Source organism: Lepidochelys olivacea, assembly GCF_965140295.1.
Source record: "Lepidochelys olivacea isolate rLepOli2 genome assembly, chromosome: 1".
In the NCBI taxonomy this organism is placed as follows: Eukaryota; Metazoa; Chordata; order Testudines; family Cheloniidae; genus Lepidochelys; species Lepidochelys olivacea.
Genome location: NC_140411.1, coordinates 178937128 through 178955477, shown reverse-complemented (window position 1 = coordinate 178955477; position 18350 = coordinate 178937128). Strand labels below are relative to the sequence as shown.

General features: G+C 39.8%; 1 protein-coding gene across 1 annotated transcript in view; it reads left to right on the top strand.

Annotated features, from left to right (window-relative positions):
- LOC311514308 (multidrug resistance-associated protein 1-like) overlaps positions 1-18350 on the top strand; it is a 58583-nt gene that overhangs the window by 738 nt on the left and 39495 nt on the right. The window contains exons 2-5 of the mRNA XM_084616803.1: positions 3386-3447; positions 9647-9788; positions 13161-13318; positions 17802-17979. Of these exons, the coding sequence (XP_084472929.1) occupies positions 3386-3447; positions 9647-9788; positions 13161-13318; positions 17802-17979 (540 nt within the window). The remainder of the gene's footprint in view (positions 1-3385; positions 3448-9646; positions 9789-13160; positions 13319-17801; positions 17980-18350) is intronic.

Here is an 18350-nt window from a genome sequence, read left to right as displayed (position 1 = left end):
TAAATATACCGTCTTGGAAATAGGGGTCAGGACTGTGTCAGGTCCCAGTGAGTCTCGCATCCCCTTTCTTCTGGCCGTTGTTTATCCGAGATATCTTGCACATCTCGCTCCCTTCACTCGGATAACTCCAAGTGAGTCTCACATCACCTTTCTTTGGGAGGTCTTGTAACATCCCTCCCCGGTTTACACCCCTGACCCCTAAAAAAACAAAACAAAAACATGCTAGGAACCTTGCACTTCCTGCTTCCTCCACTTTGGTAAATCTTTCCTGCTATCACTCTTTTTAGGATTCTCCCTGTCCTATGCATTTTCTTTCCTCTCCTTTACATTCTCTTTTGTGCCTCCCTCAGGCTAGTATTAGAATAAGTAAAATTCCATGAACAGAATGTAAACTGATTTCAGAGTAAGAGAAACCAACAAGAGGACGCTTTGTTTCTGTGCTTATCTTTCCCTTCCCATTCCTTTTCTGTGTTGTCTGTATAATTGTAAGCCTTTTCGGCAGAGATGGTCTCTCACTACATATTTGAACAGTGCCTAACACCATGGGACCTGAGTTGATATTTTAATATGAGAAAAAAAAAAAACCAGCCGTTTATGCTCTTAGATTAGAATTACAGTATCAGGGCCTGAGTGGTACACATGTAAAAGGATTTGCAGGCTGTAGTTTGGATCAAAGTGAGAGACTGGTGTGAAATTAATGCATGTGTTATGGCCTAAAAAACATATTATAATACATTACAATAATTTAAATTAAATTAAAAAAATAAGCAATATCTGTTGGCTGCCAAATTGTAAAGAAAACCAAACCATTGGCATGATGTAAGTCACTGGATAAGCACCTGCAACCAGAGTTTGTGAAGCTAACCAGCTTTTGACAGCAGTTGCTTTTTTATTTTCAGGGGCAAAGAGTACATTTTCCTTATTTCACTTTAATCAACCTGTTAAGTTCAATGACTAGTTCACTTAAAAAGTTAAGAAACCAGTTGGGAAAATGGAAGGCCTGTTTTCCTCTTCCAGTCTTTGAATAAAAACTAAATGCATGAGGATGAGATTTAGTGGTTCTAAAATCTTGAAGGATGTGGTCAGTTCAATTCACTGACTACAGATACTACTTTGTTTGATTGTTTAAGAAATCATTTAGTTTTAAATGGCAAGCATGTTTTGATAAACTGTGATAAACTTTTTTCTTATTTATCCAGCACAGTTAAGGTAATTTTATTTAACAACTGAAACATTTTAAATGGTGCATTTTTGTGCATTTCTGATTAAATTTGAATTTCCAGCTTGACACAAGTCACATACGGAAAAAAAATTAACATCATCCAGTAAAAAAAAAAAAAGGCATCACTCACCAGTTTATCAAATAATAAATGAAAGATTTAAGAATCTAAATAAAAATAAATTAAATTATATAATTGCTCAGATAAATGTGTATAGATATAGTGTGTCCTCCTGGTTAACAAAAAGAAGCTCCAAATTTAGTGTAAAGGCTATATTTAGTTGCAAATCAACATGTTTTAATGGTTAATGAGAAGCAACCTTTCTTTAGGAAAATAACTAAAAAATACCAATGCAAAACAAGATTAAAATCAGTTATTTAAATGAAGATTTCTTTCTTGCTGATTTAAATTATGATTAAAATCTATGATTTAAGTCAATCTACCTTGATGATGACACTGTATCATTAGTGTTATGGTAACATCTGCACTCAAAATATGTCCTGTATCCTTAGTAAAAAGTGCTGTTGCCTCTGGATAAAATATTTTTAGAAATTTTCAATTGAGCAATGATTTTCTTGATTGGACTGCAACTTTGGAGACTCAGTCAACCCCATTAAGGGTCTGTATATACTACAAATTAAAAATTAGCAAAGAAACATTTTCTTAATCATCAACATCATCATCAGAAAGTGCCTTCACTTCAGATTTCCCTCTCCTCATTCTCCAAATTGGAAAATTTCCCTAATTTTAAAAATTCAAAACAAGTCATAGGACTTAAAAGGTATCTTGTTGCTCAGTCACCATATCACTTGGCTCATTGAAGAGCACCTCCATGAGCTAGGAATGGGAAACCAGTCTATGTAACAAGATGGTAAAGCTGTATAATAAAACTGAACAAAAATCAGATTTTTTAATAACTAGCAGTGAAAGTAATACCAAATATTATTATAACTGCAAAAATAGTGATTCCCATTGTTTTGAGGCTTTAATACAGTGAAAAATACTAAAATAGGAAAATGTGCTTCTAAAAGCAGAAAGATTGGCAGGGGAACTCTGGAACAGGTGTAATATCTAAAAGTACTTTTAGATTGATTAGATTTTAGATTAATGCTTTTAAATAGGGTCAGTGTCAGGAAGTGAAAATGTGAGTGACTAGTCTGAGACAGTGCTGTAAACTTGTCCCGACATACACCCTTTGAATTAATGGGGAGGCAAGGGATGAACATCCATTCACAGATTTTAATCATAATTTAAATCAGCAAGAAAGAAATCTTCATTTAAGTAACTGATTTTAATCTTGTTTTGCATTGGTATTTTTTAGTTATTTTCCTAAAGAAAGGTTGTTTCCTCATTGGTTGGTAACCATTAAAACATGTTGATTTGCAACTAAATGTAGCCTTTACACTAAATGTGGAGCTTCTTTTTGTTAACCAGGAGGACACACTATATCTGTACACATTTATCTGAGCAATTATATAATTTATTTATAGTTAGATTCTTAAATCTTTCATTTATTATTTGATAAACTGGTGAGTAATGCCTTTTTTTTACTAGATGATGTTTAATTTATTTTCCCCTGATAGTTTAGTTGGCCAAATAGTAAGGCAACAATTTTTAGTTTTAGAAATTTTAAGGTAGTTTTACTTATGTTAGGCCTGATTCACTGTTGCTGTAGTTGTTTACATCAGTGCAAAGTGGGTAAAAAACCACTACCAGATCAATGTAAAATGGTAGCATTTTACATCCACTTTCCACTGGAGATGAGTTGTGCCCATTGAATCAAGTAGCCTTAAACCTCTCTCTCATTCCATGTGTCTTCTGTGTTAAAGAGAGAAGGGAGATAGTTGTGGCACTTGATCATGATGAGGAGAAAATCATAGCAGTAAATTCTAGTATTTAGGTCTAGGTTTTCTGTGTTACCTAGAAAATATAGGTTATATCACTGGAATATTAAATATGAAGAAAATTTATTTTTAGTTACAACTTTGTGTACTGGACTTGGAGTTTATTATCTGAGATATATAAATTTAACTCACATTAACATTGATCCAGGGGAGAATGGTTCTCTTAATGCTTAAGTTTCTAAGGAAAAATGTGAAGTACAGATTCATTTTCCTCTGCCTTTCAAATAACATGAATTGTGTTTGGTTTATTTTTATTAATAGAAATGCAGTCCTGAAGAAAATGCTTCCTTCTTCAGTAAGATAACATATTCCTGGTATAGCAGGTGAGAATTAAAGTTATTTATTAGTGCTTATGCTCAGTTGGTTTAGGCACAAGTCATACATGCATTCCATCCCTTTATGCAACCTTGCATTTTAATCCAGAATGAGTGTGCTATTAGAACAGTGTTCTAAAGCCACAGTTTGCAATTCCTACAAGTCACTTCTTAACAGTTACTTCCTAATGTACTGGTCCTGTAGTTCTAGGCACATACTAATGTTTTAGATTGCCTGATTCTTACTAATAACAAACAGATAATGTTTAGCACTTTAATTAACAATTATAAAATGCTCTAAGTCAGTGGGAGCTATGCACAAGATCCCCTTCATTAGAAAATACACATGTATGTTTCCCAGTGTTGTGTGTGGTAATACAATTACCAGAATAAATATTTTGGTGTGACCTACAGAAAATTAGTCAAGTAACCCTGTTGATCAGTTATGACTAATTTTCTGTGTATTCTTCTTTAATGTATGTTCTCTCCTTCCCTCCAAGTCATGTCATTTAAACAAGTGATTAAAAACCCCTCTCCTCCTTAGGTATAGCATACCTTCGTATGAACAGAAAGCTCAGCTACTTTAGGTTGGACTGCCTATTGTCATTTAACATTCTGTAGGATATTTCAAGCAATTTCACGTTTTGTCTCCTGACCATTACTCATTATTAGCACTTCTTCTACATCACGTGCTTAGTCTGGAAATACTGTCAGTCAAAATAAACAGTGAGGCACGTAAGTGTATAGTGTAAGCCTATAGTTCTGAGAAAGAGAAATATTAAAAATATTATTAAAGTCAGTTTACAAGTAACAGCTGTTTTTTGCTTTGTTCTACATTACTATTGTAATATTCTTAAACTTTAGTATCTGATTCTTTTTTGCTTAGCCTAATTTTCAAACTTTCACATTATATGGTGAAAACCTAACTCCATTAAAGTTAGAGTTTTGTCATTGATTTCAGTGGACCCAGGATTTAATCCATGGTCTTGAATACAGTAGTGTTGCAAGTTAAAGTTTCCAGTTCTCGCACAATTTGCATAACATTTAGAACTCATCACTTTTATTACAGACATTGACTTATGAATATTAAGGTCACAACTTTCTTCAAAAATAGAAAGGTTCAAATTTTGTTTAAGGTTTTGATTTTCTTGTCTGTCTGTGCAAAACTTGGTGATGGAAAAGGTTATCCATGTGCTCTGTATACACGCATATATGCTATAATCTCCTTGAGGGAGCTCCTTAGGATTTCTGTAACATAAATACTACACAACTTGTTGCAATCAATATTATTTAAACTTAAGTGTCCTTTTTGGAGAGCTCTAAAAGACTTATTTAAAATGTTGTTTTATTAGATAACGTTCTAAATAAATCATGTATTACTCTCCAGTAAAGTGTAGTTGCAGCCTTCTTGGTCCCAGGATATTAGAGAGACAAGGTGGGCATAGATGACTTGTGCCTCCCCATACTGGTGGGGCACAATCTAAAGGGGAGGACACATGACCGCCCCACATGTCTCCTCTGCCCAGTGACTTCCCACCCTGCGCCCAGTCCAGGGCTGACAGTCTCCCCCGCACCAGGTTACCTGCGGGGGGAAGCTCTGTCCTTCTCTCCCTACATCTCCCCACCAGCATATTCATCTACTCTCTCTGGCAGCCAGGTGGGGAGTGGGACGGAGCCATTTCTGCCAGGGAGAGCCTGGCTGGGAGGCTACACCTTGCTCTGACTCTGCCGCCAGGGACAGGAGCCGAACATGCCGGGAAGTACAGGGGGGATTTTGGCTCACTCGGCCCCTGTCCCTGGCAGCAGAGCCTAAGTGGGGGGCAGCCCGCTGTCACCCCAGCTGCCAGGGACCATCCGAGCAAGCTGGAGCCCCCTCTCCACCCCTGGCATGTTTCCAGCTTACTTGGCCCTGCTCCTGCTGAAGCCCAAAGCCCCAGCAGGTGTGCCCTGTGGGGCTGAAGCCCCAACATCCCTCTCCTCGCTGGGCAGAAGCCCCTACCCCACCACTCCATTGCAAAGCAGAGTTCCAGAGCTTCCCCTTTCCCTCCTCGCCCCCCCGCCTCCACCCCCCGGGCCTGGTAGGTGGAGAATGGGATGAGGGGGCGTGGAGGTCTCCGAAAGCCGCACTTTAACTGTAAAAGAACTGCATGCGGCTCATGAGCCACAGTTGGGCCACCCCATAATAAGCCATAAATCCAGCGTGTCTGATCAGTCCATTATTTTTTGTGCCTAGCAGAGTAATGAATTTAAGCTCCCAGGCTCATCTTTTGAAAGTGTTGTGGAGCTTTCCTTTAAGGATGGGAACTGAGAGGTCAAATGTCGCTTTGTGAAAAGTAAAAAGGAAAGGAGTACTTGTGGCACCTTAGAGACTAACTAATTTATTTGAGCATAAGCTTTCGTGAGCTACAGCTCACTTCATCGCGAAAGCTCATGCTCAAATAAATTGGTTAGTCTCTAAGGTGCCACAAGTCCTCCTTTTCTTTTTGCAAATACAGACTAACACGGCTGCTACTCTGAAATTTGTGAAAAGTGTTCATCCAGAGGTGGTGATTTTGTCTTTTATCATTTTCCTGTGTTAGTTCATTTGAGAGTGTAGTGATTGTCTGGTTTCACCCACATAGTTGTTGTTGGGGCATTTAGTGCGCTGGATGAGGTACACTGCATGTTGTGATAGGGATGTGTAGGATCCGGGGATCTTGAAAGGGGTGTTATTGGGGGTGTTGATCATTGTAGCAGTGGAGCTATGTCTGTAGGTTTTGCATCTGCTGTTCTGGCAACATCTGGTGCTGCTTTGAGTTGGTGTGTCCTGGTCTGTGGGGAGTTTGCTTTTGACGATGAGCTTGAGTTGGGGGTTTATCTGAAAGCCAGAGGTGGGGGCATTCAGGAAAGATTTCTTTCAGGATGGGATCCCCATCAAGTATGGGTTGTAGTTGTTTGATGATAGACAATCTGGGTTCCAGTGTGGGGTGATATGTGATGACTAGGGGTGTGTAATCTGAGGGGGGTTTATTTCTGTATTGAAGCAGGTTCTTTCAGGGTATTTGGGTGGCCTGTTCCATGATGCGATCTACTCCTCTGGTGCAGTGTCCTTGTTTGGCAGAGGCGATTTTAAGTGTGTTAAGGTGTATATCAGTAACTTTCTCGTGTGAGCATATTCTGTTGTTATACCAATAAATTAAAACCAGCAGGATCTTATTAAAGGGAAAAAGGCAAAATACCACATTTATTGTGAATACAGAAAGAATCATAGTAAGCAGTTAGTTATAGCTATAACATTCCATTCAATCTCATATTTATTCACACATTCATTCATACAAACACACACACAGGTTCTGCAAGGTTGTTCTCATAGTTACCAGCCTTAGAGTTGCTCATGCCAAGCCACTGGCCAGGTGGCCTGGACATGAGGGGGGAGCAGGGCCTTGTCAGATGCTCATCTGATGCTCCTGGAAGTTGGTTTGCAGAATCAGACCCCAAAGTTCTCACTTTTTAGAATCTATTTTTATAGGAATTTCTTCCTATGGCAGTCTATGGGAATTGCTTCATCATGCTGTTGCTGAATCAATCAGCAGATAGCACATTCCTGACGGCTCCGTGCTGCTAGATGTTATCTTGTTCTTTGACAGGTTTCAGAGTAACAGCGGTGTTAGTCTGTATTCGCAAAAAGAAAAGGAGTACTTGTGCACCTTAGAGACTAACCAATTTATTTGAGCATAAGCTTTCGTGAGCTACAGCTCACTTTGGTTCTCCCATTCTTGAGGCTGTTGGGTGGATTCCAGCCTGCCCTCCGGGGGTCCTCTGGTTATTTCCACTTGACGCCTTCTTCAGCCGATGGACACTGGATTCTTAGGCTGGCACCTCCCTGATCATTCAGTTATTATCCACACCAAGCATCCATCCACATACATCCTCTATCTCTATTTTAATCACAATGGTTAATACAACAAAAGGGCGGGGAGTCTCTGGGTGCTGTTTCTGTTGTTAGAGTATTGCTTTGAGTCTCTCTCTCTGTGAATTGCTTTGAGAACAGACTCTGTCTTAGAATGTACTAACACAATTAGCAGCTTGCAAGTTTCACACATAGAGGGAGAGAAACAGTACCAAAAACCAAGAGACCTCTTAATTAGTAATACCCTGGAATTTAAACTCTGGGGAATCAAACTCATTTGTGATTTTAATACAGAACTTCTTTAATATGATCCAACACTGTGGTGTCTGAGTGCCTGGCTGTAGATAACAAATTTATTGGTGTGCTTGGGGTGATTACTGGATCTATGAAGGTGGGTGTGATGGTCTGTGGGTTTCTTTTATATGATTATCTGAATGGTTCCATTGTTTAAGATGATGATGGTGAACAGGAAGTTGATTCTAGTGTGAGAGTGTGGAAAGCTATAAGGGAGTTTAAGCTGTTTGTCTGTATCTGTTCCACCTTGCAATTTTGCTGTGATGCTAGGAGTTCCTTTCCCAGACCTGAAGAAGAGCTCTGTGTGGCTTGAAAGCTTGTCTCTGACTAACAGAAGTTGGTCCAATAAAAGATATTGCCTCACCCACCTTGTCTCTCCAGTAAAGGACACTTAGGGATTAAGTAATATTAGGCTTCTGCAGTCTGAACTGGGAAATCTCAAACTGATTATTATATAACTAACTCATAACATTTCATCATGCTTCCAGAATGAGATTAAGGCAATCTGGGGCTTTAGGCACAACCCACATTGGGCCCTTCAGTGGACTCCTCTGTCTTTTGGGGGAGCACCAGGATTCAGAATTGAGACCAGTGGGGCAGTTCACTGCTCGTAGAGGCATTGTTTCAGGTTCTCTCCTGAGTCAGACAGGTACCATTATACTCAGGTCACATTTTAAAATTTTCTTTGAATCCCTGAGGCCTAGAACCTTTTTTTTTTTTGTAAAATGAATGGTGAAATTCTGATCTTACCACCTGACTCCAGGGGTTGGGACTCTAAGCAATGACTTAATCTTGCCATGTTGGGACCCCGGTAGACCTATGCAGTGACATCTGGTTGTTTCATATCTGTTGCTTTCCAAACTTTTGGAACTTTCTTAAAAAATTAATTGACTTTGACATCAGCATTAATTTTTGCAGATTTGGTTGCTCTGCCCCCTCCCAAAACCTACAGGTTCCTTTCATACTCCCAAAACCTACAGGTTCCTTTCATTGTTCTTGGGGGGGGGGGGATTCCTGTGGGTTCAGAGTGATTATGACCATTATTTACATCCATTTTAGCTCTTCTGTATCTAACAGCAAAGGGTATAATATGGCCCCAAATTTAAACAACTCAAGATCTATTGTAAGCTTATTGTAGACTTATACTAAAACCCAGTTTCTGTTTGTCCCTGCGTACCCTGGTTAAGGATGAGTCACAGTAGGGTGGAATCCTATTATAAAGAAGAACAGACTCCAATGTGAAACTGCAGAACTGGAATTAATTTGCAAACTGGACACCATCAAATTAGGCCTGAATAAAGACTAGGAGTGGTTGGGTCATTACAAAACCTAATTTTTCCCTGTACTAATTTCCCCCTACTGTTACTCACACCTTCTTGTCAACTGTTTGAAATGGGCCACTCTCATTACCACTACAAAAGTGATTTTTCCTCCCTTGGTATCCTACTGTTAATGGAATTGTCTCGTTAGACTGACCTCCCACTTGGTAAGGCAACTCCCATATTTTCATGTGCTGTGTATTTATACCTGCTATTGTATTTTCCACTCTATGCATCTGATGAAGTGGGTTCTAGCCCACGAAAGCTTATACCCAAATAAATTTGTTAGTCTCTAAGGTGCCACAGGGACTCCACATTGTATTTTCTGTGTAGATTATCATAATAAATGGACAGTCACTAACCAGATTTGCTGTTGAAATAACTAGAAATTTTTATTCTCCTTAACTTCATAACTACAGGTGAATGCTGAAGTGCAGGTTTTCCTCATTGAGGGTGTTCAGGTCTGGGGATTTTGGATTGGGCCCTTGTTTACTATAACTATAGTTTCAGTATAGTCAAGTTGACTGTAGGTGGGTTCCACAATTTTGCCTTTTATATTATACATTATTTATTATTGTGAATGTAGAGCTCATTTATAAGTATTATATTATGTGTATAAAGCTTCTCAGTTAGGATTCCTGTTTGATTTGGCTGCTTTGTGTTTCTTGTAATAGTTCACTTATTAAAGTATGTATTTTCCTTTCAGAATAATAACTTTAGGCTACAAGAAACCATTGGAAAGAGAGGACCTGTTTGAATTGAATGAAAGTGACTCTCCATATACTGTATGTCCCAACTTTGAAAAGCATTGGAGGAAGGAACTCTTAAAGGCAACAAAAGGATTAAAGGTAACGGTGATAGCAATAAGTAACATCACTAACCCTTACCTTTTTCTAAATTTATATTAGGCATCCCGAAAAATCCTTGTCAAAACTTAATTAAATTCTTGCAATGATTTATATCAAATATCTTCACAAGCACCCCATAGATTTCCATATAGTCTGCCCTCCCTTGATGGGTGCACTAGTTCAGAGTACCAGACAAAAGTGCTTCAGTATATATGTTTAGCTCCCATTAGCAATGGTAATGAGTTTTGCTCTAAGCCAGTGATTTTCAACCTGTGGTCTGCGGGTCCCTGGAGGTCCGCAGACTGTGTCAAAGGGGTCCGGGAAAGATGACTATGAAAATAAAATGTTTCAGCTCCCAGAAAAGGCATTCTGTTGTTCTGATCAATCAAAAGTATGTGAATACCCCCACCAACAGATCGAAGTCCGGAAGTGGTGTCGTTACCATATATGCCCACAGTTCAGCGCCCTTTCTCAAGCTGCATTAACTGCTGTGCTGAGCACATGCAACATTTATAGTTGAACTATGTTCAACCAATTTTCAGTCTGACTTCTATGGTAAGGGTCCGTGAACTACGGCTGGAATTTCCAAAGGGGTCCACACCTCCATTTGAAATTTAGGGGTCCACACATGAAAAAAGGTTGACAATCACTGCTCTAAGCAAAAAGCAATTGTCTAAGGTTCTGGCAACACTTGTGCACCATTGCAAGCACTGGTATGTGTAGATGCCCGGTGTATTACAACCATAAGTAAGATTCTGCAGTGTAGAGCAGGCTCCAGTGTAATGTTTTAATGAAATTTCCTGGGGGGTTGTTTTATGATAGGTGTTTGTGGGTTTTTTGTTTATTTTTTGAAGTTTCACATTATGGACTTATACTGCAGGATTGCCATAACCTTAGGAAGTCTATATGAAGATCCTCTGTCCTGAGAGTCTTAGGAGCATACAGTGCTCACCATTCCCAATAAGGCAGACAAACTTTTCTTGATGGCCAGTCAAGATCAGATCATCAGGGGACTCCGGCTTCTGCATGATATGGTCGGCAGGGTGTTGAGGTCTGGCAGCTCTGATCTTGGGGCTGTGCCCCAGAGTTATGTTCCAAAAGGCTTCAGACCTTACAGGGCCATTTCTTTTCTGGATGCCACCTTTCTAACCCCAGCTGATTTGTGGAACTCTCTGCCTTCACCCCCTCACTCTTGTAATACCCAAGAAGGGTAGGTTTGTTTTTGCTCAGAATTTATAAGAATATTCATTTTTGATTAGAGACTTAACTTGGAAAATTTCAGTGTGCCAGGTTAAGATTTAGAAAGCTATTTAGCAACTAACATCACACCATTAGAATAGAAATTCTTAGGCAACCTTAAATATAACAAAAAGAAAAGGAGTACTTGTGGCACCTTAGAGACAAACAAATTTATTTGAGCATAAGCTTTCGTGAGCTACAGCTCACTTCATCGGAATGCATCTGATGAAGTGAGTTGTAGCGTACAAAAGCTCATGCTCAAATAAATTGGTTAGTCTCTAAGGTGCCACAAGTACTCCTTTTCTTTTTGCGAATACAGACTAACACGGCTGCTACTCTGAAACCTGTTAAATATAGCAGTTGTTACAATTCCCACTGGAAAGCAAAAAGATACACTGAAAAGCCACTTACTTATCTAGATCTCTATACAGTACAAAAGGCTTCCTCCAACATGTCTAACAGATTTTTGGACGTTCCAACTATCATTTTTTGAGGAAGACTTTTTCTGTTGTTGGCCTACCCATGGTAATAAATTGCCTTTTTGTGATACTGAAGGATGATTGCAGAACCCTTATTCCCCCTTTTGTAAAGGATTACTAGATAGAAATATTTCTGTGCAAAAAGAATTTAGACTATCCCTCCCCCTCACTGAGTTGGAAGAAGTATGCTCCACAGCACTATAGGTGTGCCCGTTGCTGTAGATTGACACTCTTTGTTGACACTCATAGAATCATAGAATATCAGGGTTGGAAGGGACCTCAGGAGGTCATCTAGTCCAACCCCCTGCTCAAAAGCAGGACTCATCCCCAATTAAATCATCCCAGCCAGGGCTTTGTCAAGCCTGACCTTAAAAACTTCTAAGGAAGGAGATTCCACCACCTCCGTAGGCAACGCATTCCAGTGTTTCACCACCCTCCTAGTGAAAAAGTTTTTCCTAATATCAAACCTAAACCTCCCCCTCTGCAACTTGAGACCATTGCTCCTTGTTCTGTCCTCTTCCACCACTGAGAATAGTCTAGAACCACCTCTCTGGAACCACCTCTCAGGTAGTTGAAAGCAGCTATCAAATCCCCCCTCATTCTTCTCTTCTGCAGACTAAACAATCCCAGTTCCCTCAGCCTCTCCTCATAAGTCATGTGTTCCAGACCCCTAATCATTTTTGTTGCCCTTCGCTGGACTCTTTCCAATTTATCCACATCCTTCTTGTAGTGTGGGGCCCAAAACTGGACACAGTACTCCAGATGAGGCCTCACCAATGTCGAATAGAGGGGGACGATCACGTCCCTCGATCTGCTCGCTATGCCCCTACTTATACATCCCAAAATGCCATTGGCCTTCTTGGCAACAAGGGCACACTGCTGACTCATATCCAGCTTCTCGTCCACTGTCACCCCTAGGTCCTTTTCCGCAGAACTGCTGCCTAGCCATTCGGTCCCTAGTCTGTAGCTATGCATTGGGTTCTTCCGTCCTAAGTGCAGGACCCTGCACTTATCCTTATTGAACCTCATCAGATTTCTTTTGGCCCAATCGTCCAATTTGTCTAGGTCCCTCTGTATCCTATCCCTGCCCTCCAGCGTGTCCACCACTCCTCCCAGTTTAGTATCATCCGCAAATTTGCTGAGAGTGCAATCCACACCATCCTCCAGATCATTTATGAAGATATTGAACAAAACCGGCCCCAGGACTGACCCTTGGGGCACTCCGCTAGATACCGGCTGCCAATTAGACATGGAGCCATTGATCACTACCCGTTGAGCCCGACAATCTAGCCAACTTTCTACCCACCTTGTAGTGCATCCATCCAGCCCATACTTCTTTAACTTGCTGACAAGAATACTGTGGGAGACCGTGTCAAAAGCTTTGCTAAAGTCGAGGAATAACACATCCACTGCTTTCCCTTCATCCACAGAACCAGTAATCTCATCATAGAAGGTGATTAGATTAGTCAGGCATGACCTTCCCTTGGTGAATCCATGCTGACTGTTCCTGATCACTTTCCCCTCATGTAAGTGCTTCAGGATTGATTCCTTGAGGACCTGCTCCATGATTTTTCTGGGGACTGAAATGTTCACTCTGCATTTTTGTGTTAAAATCTTTGTCTTTATTGTGTGTGTCTCTTTTGTAAATTGACAGGCTCCTTGTGACAAAGGGATGATATCAGAGAAAGCAAGTTTCCAGAAACCATCTCTGCTTTATCCTCTGTGGCAAACGTTTAGATTTTTATTGATTAAAGTTGCCATTCTGAAAGTTGCAGCTGATATTCTGGCCTTCATGAGTCCACAGATAATGAAGTAAGTTTTTTTTTTTTTTTTTAATGTACTCCATTTTTTGTTCAGGACAGCAATAATAATAAAGCTAAACAATTCCCAATATCAAGAAATTTAGTTCTGCTAACACAACTTTTCAGTGGCTAGGTTTATTAGAGCAAAGGTCTCTGTAACTTAAAATTATCCACATATTACATATTTTTATAAGATTTTTGAGGGATTAACAAACTTCCTCTAAGGATGTTTTAATGCCAGTTTGTGACCAACATAAACAAAAGATACTTCTGATATTTACAGACTGAGAAGTTAGGTCATTAAGAAATGAGTCTCTGACTGAATTCCACTCAGCCCATGTCCTAGCAGATTGCACGCAGCCGTTCACATGAAGTTATTGAAATGCAAATATTGATAGTCACAGTTTGACAGTTCTAGTTTGAATTTGTAATTTCCTTCATGCATATTTTCTTAAATATTTGGCTGATTGTTTATTACATCTGTAGATCTAAATAGCATTCTATCAATACTACCAATTAGGGAGCTCCTTCCTGCCTTGCATTGATATAATATCATAGTACAGGAGCTAATAAGGCAAAGAAAATGTGGATTAGTTATGAATTATGAACCCTATTGATAGCAGAGATGCATTTCTCTCTTTGCAGTGTTACATGGCTAATATGATGTTGCTATTGATATTGAAATATCAGATGTTACTATATTAAAGAAAACAATGAAATATTTAAAAGTGTGTGTGTTGGGGGGAAGCCTGAGTTACAAAAGCTAAAAAAAAATAAAAAATCACGGTGCAAATTATCCCTTTCCACACAACGGGGGAAGGAAGAAAGTAAGGAAATACAAATACACTCAAAGTGGTTCATCTACTGAGAGGTGGGGCAAATGTTTCCCTTTCCTAGAAACACAAGGTAGAAACCACCAGCAAAGAGAGTTGGCTCATGGAGTTATCCAAATTTTCCCCTAAACTCAGGCCTATCAACCTGTATCTCTGAAACATTATTGTATTACAGAAAACTAGTAAATGTCTTATTAAAAAATGCAGAAGATTGTGGGGAGGAAAAGGAAATGAAGGAAACCTTTTAGTCACCAAAGTATGTTTTAAAAATGTACATCCGGTACGTAGCAGCTTCACGCATCATGTGTCAAAAGGAGGCTCATGAGTCTTTCCTCAAACAAATCAGACGTCAAGAATTAGAACATTCAAAAACCAGTTGGAGAACACTTCAGTCTCTCTGGTCACGCGATTACAGACCTAAAAGTGGCAATTCTTCAACAAAAAAACTTCGAAAACAGACTCCAGTGAGAGACTGCTGAATTGGAATTAATTTGCAAACTGGATACAATTAACTTAGGCTTGAATAAAGACTGGGAGTGGATGGGTCATTACACAAAGTAAAACTATTTCTCCATGTCCCCCCCACACACTGTTCCTCAGATGTTCTTGTCAACTACTGGAAATGGCCCATCTTGATTATCACTACAAAAGGTTACCCACACCCCACCCCCGCTCTCCTGCTGACAAGAGCTCACCTTACCTGATCACTCTCCTTACAGTGTGTATGGTAACACCCTTTGTTTCATGTTCTCTATGTATATAAATCTCCCCACTGTATTTTCCACTGCATGCATCCAGTGAAGTGAGCTGTAGCTCACGAAAGTTTATGCTCAAATGAATTTGTTAGTCTCTAAGGTGCCACAAGTACTCCTTTTCTTTTTGAGGATACAGACTAACACGGCTGCTACTCTGAAACCTGTCATAAGGTTTTGACTCTGAAGTAGATTTCAGGTCAGCTGTGTAAACAGCCCCTATATGACTTAATCAGAGTAGATACAATTACTCCATAAACAGTACTTTACTCCTTAGCATGATTAACTGTAAGTGTTCCCTAATAATGTATTTGCTCAAGCTAAGGAATCATATTTTTAAAATTTCATAATTCAGGTTATATACCAAGTTGTGGTATGAAGTCATTGGAACTTTTTTTTAAAAAATGCTTGAAGTGAAAATGCTGTGACCATCATGGAACTGCTATGTAATGATCTAAGAATACGGTTATGTAGCAATTTTATGAATGCTGTATGTGACCTGGGCAGTGAGGTAAAGTTACGGTGTAACTAGTATGGATTTATTTGAATTTCCTTAAATGTCAGAATTGATTTAACTTACATTGGAGGTAATGGAATGTTTATTATATGCTTAAAATGTTAAAATTCAGCGTGGTCTGTGCATGAAGGCAACACAATGGCTGTCCAGACAAGAACATCCAGGCACTTGAAAGACAATGAGGCAAAATGTTACCCTCAATGATCCTGTGTCCTCTTTACAACAAACTGCAAACCAGTTACAAAGTCCTTCTCTGGAGAGGAAGTGAGAGTTAATTGTCAGGTGCTGCCTAAGGGGAGAGAAGCTGACAGTGACAGAGACTTTGAGGAGGAATCTGAAAGAGTTGGATCTTTCCCCATGTCCATGGAGTGCTAAGCTTTAGGGACAGACAGGCAAGAGTGTAGACTGGCTTTTTTTTTTTTTTTCTTTTTTTATGATTACATTTCAGAGAAAAATCTATTGTTCTAATAAATAATACTCCACTTTAAAAAAGCTGTCTGGTTGCAACTGTCATTATTCTTGGAAGGAACAGAATTGTAGGGTCTGGACGTACATCAGACCTACTGAGTCAATCTAGGGTGGCCATGTGTCTGGCTTTCGACCAGAAAGTCTGGTAGAAAAGGGAACCTGACAGTGTCTGGTCACATCTACTGACTGGACACCCAAAGTCCAGTTATTGCAGGGGGGGAAGGTGGGGTGTCACTGGGTCATTGCCCGCGCCAGCCCTTACTCAGCTGCGGCGGCCCCCTATCTGCATCAGGCAGCTGCAGCTCCCAGCCCTGGCTTCACAGGCGAGTCCCTCCTGACCTGGGTGGTGGGGGGTGGGAGGGGAAAAGCACCGAGTGACTGGGGGAGGGGAAAAGAGGAGTGGGGGTGGGACATCAGGGGAAAAGATGGGGCAGGAGCTTGGGGGAAGAGGCCGGGTGAGGGAGGTTCTGACACTCCTGCTGGAGTGTTCAGTTTCTAAATATTATCAAGGTGGCAATCCTAAGGTAATCATGGTTGATACACAAGGGACTGCAGCACAGTGCCTGGTCTGAGAGTGGGAGAATTGTGTGGTTCATCCTAAGAGGCAGGCAACTACTAGGGACTTGAGAGGGAGTGTATTTAGAGGAGGATCAGAGGGGCAGTTAGCCCAGGAACTGTGACAAATGCAAAACCCATCTGTGCAATCTGTGTTTAAGAATTTCAAAATTTAGAATCTGAATCAAGAACTAAAAACAAATGAAATGCAAAGCTAATTGAAGGCTGATTCTCAGACTAACTCAAAAAGTACATATTAAGTGTTAGCTTAAATTCAGAGTCAAAACTCTGAATTTCCAGGTTTTTGTTGCTTAAATGTAGATTTTTCTCATTTGCTGGAGCAGCTTGAACAAAAAAGAAAAACCTACGTCTCAGCCACAAAAGCATGGAAGTTCAGTGAAATTATAATAACTACAATTCAGGTTTAATTGAAGACTGAAAATGACTCTGCCAAGGGAGAGGAGGAAGTGATTTTTATCAATAAAGGGAAGGTGGTTAACACGGTTGTTCACCTGGTTGGTTGTCAGAGAATTCATGAACATAAGTGATTGTGTTAACCTTTAGACTGTTGCGGCTGTCACCCTCAGCTATGGAACAATTTTTGCTAAAAATAAACCTTGCTGAGACCTACATCTGCAATTGTCTGAAAGGAAATGTTAGAATGACACTGTCAACTACTCTACATTGTTTATTACACTCACTTGTTAGTAAAAAGAAAAGGAGTACTTGTGGCACCTTAGAGACTAACCAATTTATTTGAGCATGAGCTTTCGTGAGCTACAGCTCACTTCATCGGATGCATCCGATGAAGTGAGCTGTAGCTCACGAAAGCTCATGCTCAAATAAATTGGTTAGTCTCTAAGATGCCACAAGTACTCCTTTTCTTTTTGCGAATACAGACTAACATTGCTGTTACTCTGTCACTTGTTAGTAGTAGTCTATTTTCAGGCTAGTAACAAAACTTAATTTTAACTTCTGATATTTTTTTTACCCTTTTCATTTGGCAAATACTGATTTTTTTTTATTCTATATTTCTAACAAAAAATGGTAGACTTTTTTTAACCACCCTGTATTTGTGCTTCATTACCAGTGAAATCAGCAGCAACGTCCCCCTCTGTGGCATTTGAGAATTGTTTCAAAGGCAGCAAAGCAGCACACAGATGAATACTCTCTCTTGCCTCCCCTCCCCACATTTTGAATATCTTGGTTCTCCACTGTCTTGCACGTTTTAGACTCATTTTGGCCTGTGCAAAGTGGATGTAATAACTAGACAGATTGTAAATGTATCCGTTTTACTGAAACCGTTTGCCAGATGTATATTGTTGATTAATGCACAGATTTTAAAACTTTGTATTCCTTCATTTGCAGGGAAATGATAACTTTGTATGAAAATGACTCTGATTTACGCTGGAAGGGATACGGCTATGCCATTGCTCTTCTTGTCGTGGTTGTCTTGCAGACACTTGTCCATCAGTTATACCAGCGTTTCAATATGCTCACCTCTGTCAAAATTAAGACTGCTGCTGTTGGCCTGATATACAGAAAGGTAACTGCTTCTTCTAACATTACCCGCTAATCTCCAAAAAGGGCAAATGTCTCCCTTTTGAAAGACAAAAGAAGTGCTACAAAAGCAAAGATGTTGTAGATTGATGAAAATATTAATAAAGGTGCCTGAACTATAACTGTAGCACTAGCAACAGCTGAAGTTAAAATTGCATGTTTCCATTCTAAGAGTCCCATCTTACAACTAAATGGGGGAAGCTCTGCATCAGTGCAGAATCCGTGGAGATATAGGGGTCTGCTAGGGTAGGGCAAGTTGCTGGATTGGGAGCTACCCCCTTTTTCACTTGCTTACTGTTCTTTGAAACTCACTTTTTTTTTTTTTTTAAACCGGAAAGTTTCCAGCCTTGGTCTGTG